Source organism: Trachemys scripta, chromosome 5, assembly GCF_013100865.1.
Source record: "Trachemys scripta elegans isolate TJP31775 chromosome 5, CAS_Tse_1.0, whole genome shotgun sequence".
Lineage (NCBI taxonomy): Eukaryota > Metazoa > Chordata > Testudines > Emydidae > Trachemys > Trachemys scripta.
Window position 1 is genome coordinate 117,597,120 of NC_048302.1, and position 15,781 is coordinate 117,612,900.

Sequence of the window (15,781 nt, forward strand, 5' to 3'; positions counted from 1 at the left end):
GCATGCTCACTTTCAGCCCCCCCCCAGTCCCTTCCATCCCCTCCAGGGGCAGGATGTGACACCCCCTGCCACACACACACATCACACAACCCAGCCCGCCAAAGGGTTTTAGTGGGTGTGACACCACGGCTGCTCTCTTGACTCTCCTGTGCTACAGCAGCTCATGCACTCCTGGACAAGAGCGCTACTGGCCCTATACCACGCACAGATGATCAGCGCTGCCAGGGAGCTAAAAACAACATTCTTATAGAGCAGAAGCATTGGTGGGAAAGTCTAACACACTAAGAAAATTCAGGAGTCCATAGCTGCATCTGCCTCCTTGTCCACTGGACCAGGCTCAACAGGCTACTCTCTGGCTGGTCCAGAGTGGCCTGAGCTACATGCTGCATTGGCTTTGGTTTCTTCTCCATGTTGTGACTGTAGGGCAGTGGTGCAGACAATAGCTCATATGGTGGAAGAGTGCCCAACTCGACATCTGGAGGACACTTTACAGTGCCTAGTCTCCCTTGATACAGAGGCCATGCTCTAGTTACGGAATCTGGACATTGAGTTCTGATGTCCGCATACGAAAAGAAGGAGTTTCTCCTGCACAGAGCTTGAGTGAGATTTCAACGTGTGTTCATGAAAGAGTTAGCCTGGAGGGAAAATATATTGGCTCCACAGGATGGAGAAGGAAATAAAGTTAACAAAGATCAAAGACTATAAAAGTGACACAGGATATGTCTACACTTCAAAAAAAAACCCAAACCCATCTATGGCAGAGTCTCAGAACCTAAGTCATCTCACTTGGTCTTGTGGGGCTCATACTACAGGGCAAAAATAGCCATGTAGATGTTCCTGCTCAGGCTGGAGCCTGGGCTCTGATACCCTCTCTCCACGCCTGGTTTCGGAGCCCAGGCTCCAGCCCAAGCAAGAACGTCTACACTGCTATTTTTAGCTCCATAGCACAAGCCCCACATGCCTATCAGCTGACAGGCTCTGAGACCATAGATGCTGCAACTAGTGGTGCTGCCACACCCCGTGGCTTGAATTGGTTTCCATTACAAACAGGGTTTACAGTTTGGTTCAATGACTCTCAGCATCCCCACTATATAAGTTGTTCTAGCCTCCGTCTGAGACTCACAGCCGCCGGTTTGTTTTTGCAGTGTAGTCGTATCCACAGAGAGAGAGGTGCAGTCTGAACACATGACTGGAAGCTAGAAATTCCTGAGTACTAATGTTGGCTGTGACAGTGTCCTCTCATGGCCTTGGTCAAATCATTCATCACCTAAAGTCAATGGGTGCAATCTGGACCTCAATCCATGCCGTAATTGCCCTCTGTAAAATGGGAATATAATATTACATCCCTACCACTCAGCACTATGAGGATTAATTTATATGTGCAAAGTACTATGTAAGTATTACCTCCTACTGAAGTATTTTATAAGAATGAGAATGTAAAAAATAAGAATTAAAGTGGTTTTCAGCTAGTGGTGATTTACAGGCAAAGGGCCAGATCCTCAGCTGGTGTACATAGGCATGATGATTTCAGTGGATCTATGCAGATTTACATCAGTTGGGAATCTCACCCAGAGCTGGGAGTCAGGAAGTCCTGAGCTGTAATCTAGCTGTGCCACTGAGCCTTTCTGGGGGGTCTGGCAAATCATCTCTCTGTGCCTCAATTTGCTCATCTGTAAAAAGAGGATCATAATACTCACTGCCCTGATAAGAGTGTTGTGGGAATTCAGAGGACAATGGGGTCTGATCTTGGTTGGTCGCTAGGCCTTACCACAATGAACACAATTAATAATGTTTGTAGGGTGGTTTGAACATATATAATTTTCTATATTTAAGTGCTATTTAATTAAGGCAAAGGTGAGAGGGAAAGAGGAAGAACGTGAGGGAAGATGATGCCGTAGGCCACTTCCCTCTCCGATTTCCATGCATGCCGCGACTGAATTGTTCACAGCTATTTTGGACCATCTGCTTGCGAGTTAATCCCTCATTTTCACACAGTGTAGCTCTGTCCTTCAGCCCACGGGCCCCAGAAATGCTGGGCTCGCTCCTGCTTTTCATCCTCGCTCTGTATACCAACAGTTACTGTGGTGACGCAAACATTAAAAACTGAGCCTCTGTCCCAAAGTAAACTGCAGTCATTTCCCTTCGCACTGAACCCAGCCAGCTTGCTGACCCCAGACATGATGTAGCCCTGTGAGTGTTTGAAGGGAAGGGAGGAGGGTTCTCCTTCTCCACTGAGTAGGTGGGGCCTGAGACTGCTGGCTGAAGCTGAGGTCTGTGCAGCTGGTCCTGCCTGTGTTGCTGCTGACAGGGACGCCTGAGAGGCAGCTGCAGCAGCAGCCACATCCCGCATATAACTGTCCTGCTTAACTTGCTTCTGTCTTCACTGCCTCTTGCAACTCTTCCTCCTGCAGCGCTCCCGATAACTCCTGCACAGCCACTGCAGACCTGGGGAGAGAGAGGCCGGGTGTGGAGGCTTTCTGAGGATTAAATCAGCTTTCGGAATCACAGCCCTGCAAGCTAGTCCCGAAGAGCAGCTGAGCTGTTGCAAGTTTACTCTACGCGAATGGACTTGACCCAGCCTTTACTTAGTGGCTTCATGTTTTAACCTCTTCCCAGCCTCTATTTTCTTTCTGCCTACTGCTCCCTCCTGTATTGTGGAGAGCCCCATAACATTAGCAGGGGTCACAGGCATTAGAGTCACAGGCTGGGGGCTGTTAAGGAAGATTAACCCTTTCCTTTTCTTGTGTGTGTGCAAAGCCTGACTTTCCCTTTTCTATTATTCCCTCATTGCATTTTAATTGCACATTTTGCCTGTTGTTACCCCCACCCCCACCCCTTGTTATTCCCCTGGATTTGCACATTTTCCTCTCCCTGATTAAAGAGGTGTCACGGGTGATGACGGTTTTTCTGTTGCGAGTTTTCTTCCTGCTGGTGCTAAGTTCTAGCCGGACCTTTGCAGAGCCCTTTGTGGCCAATGGCAAGTGTCCAGCTCGTTGCGATGTCTCCAAGTGCCCAAGCCCCAGCTGCCCAAGCGGCTACGTCCCCGATCGTTGCAACTGCTGCCTCATCTGTGCTGCGGGAGAAGGTGATTCCTGTGGCCGCAAGGAAGACCCACCATGCGGGGACAGCATGGATTGCAAGCACCCCATGGGCAAACGCTTCGGTAAAGGGGTATGCCAGTGCAAGCTCAGCTACCAGGTGTGCGGCAGCGATGGCAGGACCTATGACAATGTGTGTCAGCTGAAGGCGGTGAGCCGTAAGGCTTTGCAACAGGGGTTGCCAGCTGTCATCCAGATCCAGAAAGGCGCCTGTGAATCGGGTAAGACCATGCAGGGCACCGCCACCCGCATCGTTACTGCTGGTAACATTGAGCTGCTGCACTTTCAGCAGGGTCATCTTGGGTGATCGGGACTGCTTAATGTACTCCACCCAGGAGACAGGATGCAATGGGCGGGGGAAGGGAGACGTTTTGTGGGTGAAAATGAACCCCTGAGCTGTTCTGCACATCACACATCAGTTTCCAAGTTAATGAAACATTTAAATTTCAAGTGATCTTGGAGGATTGGATGGCTCAGGGGACTGGAATGAGATACAGAGCTGATGTCAGTTAGCTGCTTTACTCAGTTTGGCAACCGAAGAAGATCTAAGCTGTTTGTGGCCTATGTGAAATGAGCCAGGGTGTTCAGGCCTTGTCCATATCAGATCAATCAGACTCACTAATGGGCACTGTGATCTAGTGGTTAGAGCCCTGGATTCAGGAGTACTGTGTTCTAATCCTGGCTCTGCTATTGATCTGCTGTGTGACTTTGGGCAAGTCACTCTCCGTGCTTCCCTTTACACCAGTTTAAAATGGAATAACGAGACTTACATTCCTTTGTAAAGCACATTGAGATCTTTGGATGAAAAGCGATATAAAGGAGTGAGCATAGCATTTTATTAGCAGTAAGAAAGCAGCAATAGAAAGGCCAGGACTGCATGGTCAGCACTATCCTTTCACCCTTAAAAGTGGTCCTTCCAAGTCAAAATCAGGGCACTGAAATCTTACAGTCTGGGGCATTTCATAATGCCTACCTTTACACAATGAAATGTTTTGACCTGCCATACATCTATAAAAAAAAGCACCTGTGATATGTTACGTATAAAGTAGGGCAAGAAGAGACATAACAATAACCAGCCTATCAGGCGCAAGCTAAAATATCACTTATTTTTTGTTTTACTGTAACAATGTACCGTAGTCCATCATCCATACAGTAATCCCCACATATCACAGTGCTTTTGTGTATTTTGAAATGGCAAAGATACCAGGATGCTATTGTCTGTTCATCTTGTACACTAAATCATTTGAATGTTTTAGAGTGCAATTTGGTATTACGGTTTTTGCCTGACCTAGGATATTGTACTATTCCCTGCTTACGTCCAACTGGATTTACTAACTTCAAAAGATTTTGGTGATCAGTTGTTGATTTTTAGGTATTAAAATGAACCACTTTTCTGGAAGTGTCAATTTTACTTATTTTTGCAAAAGTTCACAAATTTTCTAGTAAATTATTTAACAGCTGATTTTCACATTGTTTCCATCAACATCCCCGAAAACAACAGTGGGTAGGTGTTCTGGCATTTTAAGTGACACATTAGTGCTTCAATACTGGCAGATGAAATATATTAGCAAGGGTTGTAAAAACCATTAGAACTATGGGCAAACAATTCATTGGAAGGGATGTAGGAAGGGAAAGGGGACTTGCCTATTGGCAGACTCTTACAGCACTTTTCATCTGTAGCTCTCAAAGTGCTTGAGAAAGGAACTAAATATTGTTATCCCCATTTTATAGATGGGGAAACTGAGACAGAGAGGTGGAGTGACTTGTCCTAGGTTATCTAGCAGGCCAGGGGCAGAGCCAAGAATAAAATACAAATGTCATAAATCCCAGTCCACTGTACTTTCTACTGAAAGTAAAACTTCCCTAAAATTTTAAAGTTGTAAAGTGCTTTTATCTAGACATCTCAACATATTAAACCACTAATTCTGACACTTTTGATACTTAGTTTGAACTCATTCATTCAGAACATTTAGAATGTTTAACCATAAAAATTAGGATTTGATATTGTATCTAAGGACTTAATGAAAGTTTTGTTTTTAGTGCATGTGGCATTTCTTCATGGCATCCTGCTGTGTTCACTGTAATAGAGTCAGGAAATTTGGAGCAGTGGAGTAGAGGTTTTTTTCAAGTAACTGTTTTTGTGTTCCCTTTATTTGTTTATGACCTGGGAAAACGTCAGCTCCAATGTAACATCTGGTTTAGAGTGAAGTTCTGATTTTTTTTTTTTAATTCTACAGCTGTGCTGACTGAAGCTCAAAGTGACCAAATGTTTTACCCAAAGGTCAGACAGAATCAGTGGATGAGCCAGGCATAGAACTCAATTATGGTTCTTTTAAAAACCGTAACATGCTATGGCTGTCATAAAAGATCATAAAAGAAAGTAACTGTTCCAAGTTAAAGTCGTGTTTCTACATTTTCTCTATTTGTGCAGGGAATCTGGCTGCAGATTGCTCAGAATTTGAAGACACTGACATACTTATAAAGTTGATCCAATTTCACTCCACCAGATGTATATAAGATAATATCCAGACTAACGATAGCTTTACCAAATGGCTTAGGCTATACCTTACAGAATATACCATGGCACTGAGGAGTAACCTTGGAACTTCTGCTGCTTTGCTTGTCAGAAGTTTGACATATGTAGGTGAGGTTAGGTAGTCAGTATATTTAGCTAAGCTAGGGAGATGCAACACTGGCTGTACTTTTTAATGACATACATCTGTGATAAGTGTGGTTGGATAAAAATAGGGCTGGTGGAAGACAGAAGGAGGAAGAATAGATGTCAAAAACAGAGACCCAGAATGACTGAGTGGGTGAAGAGCACTCATTTTTCTGGCCACCTGGGCTCCTTCGTAACGTTCTTTTGTTGAGAAAGTAGCATGAAGGACAGCACAGGCTCTTATACCTGGGCATGGCGAATCCAAAGAACTGAGTATTATAGATCATTTGAATATACAAACACACCTATAAGCACCAAACCATGCTGTCACTATTGTTACTGTCTAATGGCTTCAGACTACAAACATGAACAGCCTTACTCAGGCGAGTAGCCCCAGTGACCATGGGACTACTCGCAGAACTTGGGATCAGGCCATAGAATAAGTAATTTGTTACTGATTTAATACAATGCAAATTCATTTCTTTTCTTAGCGAATCAGCATTTTGCTATAGCTCTTAGTTTTTAAATGAATGTGTTCTATTGTGTTTTCTATCCCAAATGTAAAAAGACAAGCCATCCAAAAATGTTTTCCTCATTGTTTTAATAGCAGCTTAAACCCTCCTGGAAAACAAATGCTTTGCAATCAAAGATGCAAACCCTTACCCTCCATTAAAGTAAACATATTTAAGTTGTAATAATATTACTTATGCTCCCAATAAAGTCAATCAAACTATTCAAATGACTAAAGAATTGAAAGATCAGGCTCAAATTTTGCAGGTGTATCACATATGTTTTGTATTTCTCTTGCCAATTTCTTAACTATTAAAGACATTTGCATGCAACTGGTTCTTTAGAGCTCCTTAGAATTCATGTGCTGTTAATACAGTATTCCCTGCATGAAATCATCATTCTCTGCAACATCAGAGTTGGTTTCTGTGTGAACAACCTCATTTCTATGATCTGGGGAATAGTAGAAAGGAACAGGTGAAGTCTTGGAAAAACAAAATCTTCTTGTCATGTAAATACATTTAGCAACAAAAATCCAGGCAAGAAAATCAGAGAAAATAACTAATACACTGTGTAAGTGGAATTACTATTAATACACTATTTTGAAATATAATAGATTTATGTGCTCTGTATACTGAATATCCACACACACACATATTTATCATATATATTTAATTATAATATTTCAAACGTTGCTCATGGGGGTAAGTAGTTTTTTAGGGGCTTGATCTAAAGACTATTGAAGTTGATGGAAAGAGTCCCTTTGACTTCAGTCAGCTATGGATCAGGCTATATGGCATTAAGCTGCAAAGATTTATGCACAGAGGGACTTTATGCCATGAGTAGTCCTGCTGAAGTCAAAGCCTACACATGGCATAAAGTTACTCATGTGATTCAGTCTTTGCAAGATCAGAGCCTAAAAAGTTGAGTTGACTACAATGTTTAAATACTTGAAAAGAGAATCAGAAAATATGTGACTACAAATCTATCCAGCACAGCTCTGCCTGGGACATTGAGGTTTACCGACTGTTTGCACATGTGCGTAACCTTGAGGCTACAACTTGGTATATAATTACTTAACATTTTTGAGGATTAAGGCCAAGTGAGAGAAGTACTAGAGTCTTTTTTTTTTTGTATTGCTGTCATAAGAGCCTCCAAGCAGCCTATGACTGTATATTTTAATAAGGGCAGCCTATTGCAAGCTATCAACTGGAAACACAAACTCTAAGTCTAGGGCACATTCCTTTTTTTTTTTTTTTTTGACTGTTTTTGTTTAGTCTGAGACTGTTTTAAAACATTTGCTTTGAGCTCTTGCGGGGAGAAGGGAAAATATTATTTAGTGACCAAAAGGAAAATATTATTTAGTGACCAAAAGGACATTTCAAATTTGATACTTTATTGTTCTGGTACAGAACATCTAAGAGGAAAGAGACATTTTGATGATTTCTTATTGCTTTTATTGCTTGCGAAAGAAGATCAGGCAGAAAGGCAAAGTGAAGCTTTCTCTTTCTGAAACAAGCTAGGCAGCAAACTGTCCTCAACTGGAAGGTATCTTTCAATCCATCTCCATCCTGCCTTTGTTAACGCAGCTAAAGATTGAGAGAGCCCATTTCAGTGTTTGTTATAAGAACATAAGAATGGCCATATTGGGTCAGACTAATGGTTTACATAGTCCAGTATCCTGTCTTTTGACAGTGGCTGTTTCCAGATGTTTGAGGGAATGAACAGAATAGGGAAACTACTGAGTGATTGATCCCCTGTTTTCCAATCCCAGCTTTTGGCAGTCAGAGGTTTAGGGAAACCCAGAACATGGGGTTGTGTCCCATTGCTGGACCTATCCTCCATGAACGTATCTAATTCTTTTTTGAACCCACTTATACTTCTGGCCTTCAAAACATCCTCTGGAAAGGAGTTCCACTGGTTGGCTGTGTGTCGTGTGTAGAAGTACTTCCTTGTATTTGTTTTAAACCTGCTGCCTATGTATTTCATTGGGTGACTCCTGGGTCTTGTGTTATGTGAAGTGGTAAATTACACTTCCTTATTCACTTTCTCCACACCACTCATCATTGTAAAGACTTCTATCATAACGCCCCTTAGTCATCTCTTTTCTAAGTTGAACAGTCCCAGTGTTTATAATCTCTCCTCATATGGATGCTGTTCCATACCCCTAATCATTTTTGTTGCCCTCCCCTGTACTTTTTCCAATTCTTTTCAAGAATATCTTTTTTGAGATGGGTCGACCAGAACTGCTCGCAGTATTCAAGATGTGGGCATACCATGGATTTATTTAGTGGCATTATGATATTTGCTGTTCATCATGCTGTTTTCATTTGTGCATGTTAGACATCCATTATAATAATATGTTGCCTGAAACATGACATAGTCTTATACTAACCAAGACTTTATGGTCAATGCACAGCTATGCAACTTAATCTTAATTCATCAGAAAAGCTGCCTGGGATCCTATGGTTCCAGCAGATGTTTCTGTTTTTTAAGCAGACACATAATCTTTTTATTTCTTTTTAATTTCTTTCCATGAGCAAATCCAAGCACAACAGGGACAATGCCTTCCTCCAGTGATCACTTGTCAGGTTGCAGTCCTCTATAAGCCTTAATGATATAGCTAAAAACACAAATCTCTTCAATTTTAGACTTTAAATAAAAAAAATTAGAAGACCACAAATTCCTACTAAGCACAAAATGGCCTATTTTAATATAACGTATTACCTCCAGAAAGGTAATGAGCCTTATTTTGCGCTCACTCTTACTACTAGGCCAGATCCTCAGCTGGTATAAATTGGTGTATTTCCATTGACTTCAAAGGGGCTATGACCATTTACTCCAAGTGGAGGATCTGGCTCACTGCCTCCACACTGGTTTAACTATTGGCTTCAGCTGAGTTTTCCTGATTTACATGAGGGTTAGTGAGATCAGAATCAAGCCCATCATCTCTGCAGTTTAGCAAATCCACAAGTTATTAAAATTATTATAGACTTCAGAATCTAAGATAGTAATAAGATGATAACCATAACACCTACATTTTCAGTGACATAAGATTTAGCCCCACAACTCCCAGTGATGTCAAATGGGATTTTAATGATACCTGTATGTGGTTAAATCCCATAAAACTGAAAACTTAGGGTCAGATTTTTAAGAAAGGTCTAACAGTGAATTACTCCCACTGAGGCATCTAAACAGAGGGGCAGGATTTTGTGTTCTCAGTGGCAGCTGCTGAGTGCTGAACACTTGTGAAAATCTATTCACTTAATTTAGATGTCTAATTAGGAGCTAAACTGTTTGGAGAGTCTGGCCCCATGAGCACTTTTGGAAATCTTGTAGACAACCACAGATTCAGACAGTCCAGAAACAGTTCTGTCCAAAGTGCAATACTATGTAATACCCTTATTTTGATTAACAAATTTATTTGAGCATAAGCTTTCGTGGGCTACAGCCCACTTCATCGGAGGCCTAGAATGGAACATATAGTGAGGAGATATATATACAAACAGAGAACATGAAAAGGTGGGATTGCCCACTCTAAGAGGCTAATTAATTAAGATGAGCTATTATCAGCAGGAGAAAAAAATTTTTGTAGTAATTATCAAGATAGCCCATTTGAGACAGTTTGACAGGAAGGTGTGAGGATACTTAACATGGGGAAATACATCTCTACCCCAATATAACGCGACCCGATATAACACGAATTTGGATATAATGCGGTAAAGCAGTGCTCCGGGGGGGCGGGGCTGTGCACTCCAGTGGATCAAAGCAAGTTCGATATAACGCAGTAAGATTTTTTGGCTCCCAAGGACAGCGTTATATAGGGGTAGAGGTGTAGATTCAATGTGTGTAATGGCTCATGTCTCCTCAAGTTTATTTTGGTGAGTCTGAGGGATGATCTGGGATGAATGGAGAGTTATAACATAGACAAAATGGACGTTATCAAGGTGCCTTCAATACGTCAGTGGGTCAACTGATACCAAGGTATGCTAGACTATAGCTCTTACCTTTACGGTTCACCAAATGTCTAGAGCTGTGTGTAGGTTGACAGAGTTTGTAAAAACTTAGAAGCATGTGGTGTCCCCACAATCTTTTTTTTGGTCTTTATTATAAAGCTGTCAGATTGATATGGGACTTCTGACTGTTCAAAAAGTAACATTTATGTAGTTTCAAAAGTTCTCAGCACCCACAATTGGGACAAGATTTTCCAGAGAGTTCACTTCCTGTGTAGACTCCTAAATGAAGTGTCCAGTTTTTCAAATGTGTTCAGCTCCCATTGAGAACAATCCAGTTTACTGCTCCTGGGTATCAAACTGGTAGCTCTTCATAGAACCTCTCTCCTAAAATGAACTAAGTCTATTTATTCTGTATCCTGTACCCTCTTTACTCTGGGCTTCCTCTTCCTCCATTTTAGACTTAATGGGTATGTCTACACTGCAATTAAACACCCGCGGCTGGCCCATGTCAGCGGACTTAGGTTCACGGGGCTTGTGCTGCGGGACTGTAAAACTGTGGTGTAGACATTCGGGCGTGGACTGGAGCCTGGGCTCTGGGACTCTTCCCTCTTGTGGGGTCCCAGAGCTTGGGCTCCAGTCTGAGCCCAAATGTCTACACTGCAATTTTATAACCCCACAGCTTTTAAGCCCCAGGAGCCCAAGTCAGCTGACACAGGCCAGCCATGGATGTTTAACACCATCAGTTGTTGAAGGCTCTAATGTTAATAAATTACGTTTTGGAATCTGTCATTCCAGCTGGCCCAAATCAAACCCTCTCAGTACGTGACCTGCGTACATGTACTGTGTTCTAGGCATCCAGGGCTTGGAGGCAGTCGTCTGCTGCTAATTAGTATAAAACATTTCTACAAAGTTATAAATTTTGCTTCTCCAGCCAGTCACAAGGGAGTCACTAGAGTCAGACTCTGAATCACCCTCATGGCTGAGTATACTGTCTGCAGTGCTTCTGATATTTGCTGGCCCAGGGAAAGAGGAACAAAGTTGTCTCCAGGCTAGGTGGTGCTCATTGCTACAGGACTGCCCTGCCTCATTTTGTCAGCCCCCTTTTCTGTTTGTGTGACTCTCCCTCTATTACCCCCAGTGATGTCTTCTTCCCTTCCTCTCCTACCATATTTTCCTTCCTCCTCTTCAGTTTATCTTTCCCTCCTCCCCTAGATCAGTGGTGCACAAACTTTTCCAGTTGTGCCCCCACTTACCATGCACGGAATTTGTCATCACACTCCCCTCCACCCAGTACTTCTAATCTGAAACTGTGTGGGGTTTTTTTTTTTTGCAAGTTGGCAGAAGGAATGAAAAAATAATTTTTATTACTAAATTTATAAGACCAGCTAAAAGTTATTAGGAAGTAGTAAACACAGAGTATTACAAACTGCAAATGTAGATTTTTAAAAAAATATTTCAAATGAAAACAAATTAACCACTCGTATGGCAATGTGAAAAGTGATATTTGTTAATATCACTTCTCACAGCAGACTTACTAGCACCGCATCACCACCCTTACTTCTGTGCTGCTGCTGGCAGCAGCATGGCTTTCAGAGCTGGGTGGCTCTGCAGGCAGTGCCACCACCAGCAGCAGCGCAGAAGCAAGGGTGGTGATGGGGTGCTAGTAAGTCTGCTGTGAAAAGTGATATTAATTAAATTTCTTCCCGCCCCCCAAGAAAACCTCTTGTGCTCCCCATCCCGGTGGAGGGCACACTCCCCAGTTTGCGCACGACTGCCGTTGATCACACCTGGAAAGCGGCTGCCACTCATAATGCTTCCTTAGTGGTCCAGCAGGAGCAGCCGTGTGTAACTGATTCATTGTTTGCACGACTCACTCTGCTGCTGTGGCTGCTGATTCTGGTGGACTAGGGAAATGCTGCAGACAGGATCCTAGGCGCAGACACAAAGGGTAAAGTGGTGCAGTTCTATTGTTTTAAATGGAGCTATGCTGATTTTCAGGGCCACGTTTATCATTAGATTACTCTAGTTTTGTGGCAGTTTACACCAACTGAGGTTCTGGCCCTCAGCCTTTCAGAGAACCTATAGGAAGATGTGATAATAGTATGTCATGTCAGGGCATGTATTGAACTTGTATTTAAGTATTTAAACTCTTATAAGTAGATTTCATTGGAACAAGATTGTACTATAGAGTCAAGCAAATTGCCTGTGATTTGTCAAATGAATCCCATGCAGCAGTACGTAAAATAAACAGCACTATACACAGCTTATCGCTGACTGACCTATGTGATCCCTGTTTGCAGTATCCCCTTCGAACGAGGTACTGGAGCAAGTGTATATGTTAGTTAGAGAGATTGTTCAGAGTGCGTGAGAATGAACATAAAAATAAAAGGCTGCATCTAACTCTGCCAAGTCATTCCATCTATTTACACAATATCATATAAATTTAGCTTGCTGAATGTAAGTGTGGTTTCCACTAAAAAGCAAATCCTGCTCCAACAAAAGAAAAACCACAGCTGATTGTTACTACTATGGGAGTTGTATGGAGAAATGCCCAGTTGTCTTTCAGTTGGCTTAATCTGTGAGAGGTTTCTTTCCTTGGAACAATTCGCTGGTATTCGTGTTACAGTTGTATCCACTCCATACTAAACTCACATTGCACTAAAAATCCAAGTCATTTCACCCAAGCCATCAGGAGTGAGCTGACTTGGAGTATGTAGCTTAATGAGGGCTCCTTGTTCTTGTGTCACAAGACAAAAAGAGCAGATGCTCCCGATCTACCAGCTCTCTACCATTCCTTATTTGATCATGTTGCCTGTTCTTTCTAAGGTAAACAGTCCCAGCCCACTTAGTCTCTCTTCACATTAAAGCTTTTCCATGTCCCCCATCTTTTCCGTCACTCTTTTCTGAACTCCCTCTAATTCTGCCCTAGACTTTTTGAGGAGGGGTGACCAGCCCTGCACCCAGACACTCAGGCGCGAGTGCCACCAATTTATTTTCCGTCCCCTTCCCTATACATCCTAACATCCTGTTTGTTTTTTTGGCTGCAGGCTGCACAGTGAGTCCAGGCCTTCATTGAGCTGGCAATAGGAGCCCCCTTTCCTAAGTTGATACAGTTAATTTAAAACCCTGTAAGGTGTATGAATGGTTTTATTTTTTTCTTCAGTGGTGCATTATTTTGCATTTGTCAACAAGGAACTTCATTAGCCATCGTGTTGCCCATTCACCTACCTTGTTTAGATCCCCAAGATGCATCCTAGTCTTCTCTCTGGACTTCAGTAAACTAAATAACTTGGTGTCATCTGAAAATTTTGCTACTTCACTACTCACCCACCTTTACAGTTCATTAACACAAATATTGAACAGCACTAGACTTGATAACTGAGGCACCCCATTGTTCACATTTTGCCATGCTGAAAATTGTCCATTCAGTCCTCTCTTTGTTTCCTGTCTCTTAGACATTTTTTGATCTATGACAATACTTTGACTCTCACTCCATCACTACTTAGCTTCTTTAGTTCCTTCTAGTGAGAGACCTTGTCAAAGGCCTTTTGGAAGTCCAAATAAATTATGTCAGCTTGTTCTCTTTTATGCACTAGTTTATTGACACATTCAAAGACTTCTAATAGATTAATGAGACATGATGTCCTTTGGCAAAATCCTTACTGGTTAGACCATATCATATCATGATCTTCCAGTTGTCTTATTATTCTATTTCTAAAGATTATTTCAATGAATTTATCAGGCACAGATATAAGGCTAACTGGGCTGTAATTCTCTGGATCACCTCTAGAGCTCACCTTTAAACTTTGGTGCCCAAGATAATCTTTCAACTAAGAACCAGGTAGAATATCAAGATATAGGAAAATGTTTTAAATTATTACTGATTCCTTCTCCCATCCCTCTTCTCCCAGCCCCATGTCTCTTCTTCCTCTTCTGTGTCAGCCTCTCTCTCTATTTTTCCTTTGTTTCTGACTCCTTTTCCCCCCCTGCCAACCTCTTAGTCTGCCTACTCTTATTCTCAGTCTCCTTCTGGGTCTGTCTCTGTTTCCTTCTTTAAAAGTTAGGTAAGCCGCTGCAGAAAGAAAACAATGTAGATTATGCAGCAAAGTGCTTTATCTGTGCCTCTTGCTTGTTACATTGACTAGGCTAAAAAAAGTCTAATACTTTCAGTAGACTCTTCCATTCATATAGCATTTTTCCCTGAAGCACTACATAAACTGAACATATTATGAGGCCAATTCAACCTTGAGCCTGTGCTGAGCTTAGTGCAGGGACTGAGGAGGAGGCATAAAAGATCAGGCCTAAACAGAATGGGCCTTACTTCTGTTCTAACAGTGAGAGAATAGGCGTTTGTGTTCCATTCTCATTCAATCCACATCCTGCAAGTCTCTCTTAGGTACTAGCTGTGATGGAATAAGTTTTATGATATGTAGTGAGTCCATCAACTCCTTCCCATAATGCATGGAACTACAGCCATTGCATCAGATCTGAACTAACCTAGAGATGAAAAGTGCTATGTCTCATTACAAATCCTCTGAGCAATCCGGTACTCTAAGAGTTTATTTTAAATCATTAGACTGTGTACATATGACTACAATGGAGGTAGGTGAAGATATAAAAGAAGTCTGCAATTGATCTTCTGACAGTGTTACAAAACAAGATTAACTCTTTATTGGTTTAAGCACAAAGTTTCCATCTACCCTGAAATGACTATCCTGTGTTCCAGTGGGGAATGCCTTATTGTACTGATTTCTATTATCTGTTTAGTTTCCATCATGGTTTTGCTGGGTGGGAAACTAGTCACAATTTTGATTACAGGTGTGAAGTGTGATCTCCTCCTGCTGTTCTGTGAGGAAAATCAGCTCAAACTTTATTCCTATTCTCATGCATATTCCTGCTGATTTAGATCCTGAACCTCCAATGGGATTCATTCACGTGGAATGCCATTGAAATCATTGGTACTCCCCGCCAGCATAAGGGTCTGTATAAACACTTCCCTTTGCAGGACTGGAGTCTTAGTCATTATGGGAGTGTACAGTTAGAGTTGTTTACAAACAGCTTCTTTTATGCTAGGAAATTTCAGAAATGTACTATTTGCCTTTGCAAAACATTTGCAACAGAGTTTATCATAAAAGTGCTGAGAAACAATTGTCCATGTCTTTTAAGCTTCCTGTAATTTCTTTGGGGCAAGACTATCTACTATTATGTTTGTACAGTGCTGCAGTGGGCCCTGTTCTCCCTAGACACTACCGTAATAAACATGATAGATTCAAATCATAGAATATCAGGGTTAGAAGGGATCTCAGGAGGTCATCTAGTCCAACCCCCTGCTCAAAGTAGGGCCAATCCCCAGACAGATTTTTTACCCCAGTTCCCTAAATGGCCCCCTCGAGGATTGAGCTCACAATCCTGGGTTCAGCAGGCTAATGCTCACACCACTGAGCTATCCCTCCCCCTGAAAAATGTAACGGTACAGATGTTCCCAAACTTCTGTGTCAATAATAACACTGAAAGCCAGGTTGTGGTGTTTATCTCAGAGATATTCTTCCTTTACAGGATTT

At 42.0% G+C, this 15,781-nt stretch overlaps 1 protein-coding gene across 1 annotated transcript in view; it reads left to right on the forward strand.

The window, feature by feature from the left end:
• Window positions 1-2,233: 2,233 nt before the first annotated feature.
• Window positions 2,234-15,781, forward strand: part of HTRA3 (HtrA serine peptidase 3) — a 39,809-nt gene continuing 26,261 nt past the window's right edge. The window contains exon 1 of the mRNA XM_034772148.1: window positions 2,234-3,319. Within this exon, the coding sequence (XP_034628039.1) occupies window positions 2,896-3,319 (424 nt within the window). The 5' untranslated portion in view covers window positions 2,234-2,895. The remainder of the gene's footprint in view (window positions 3,320-15,781) is intronic.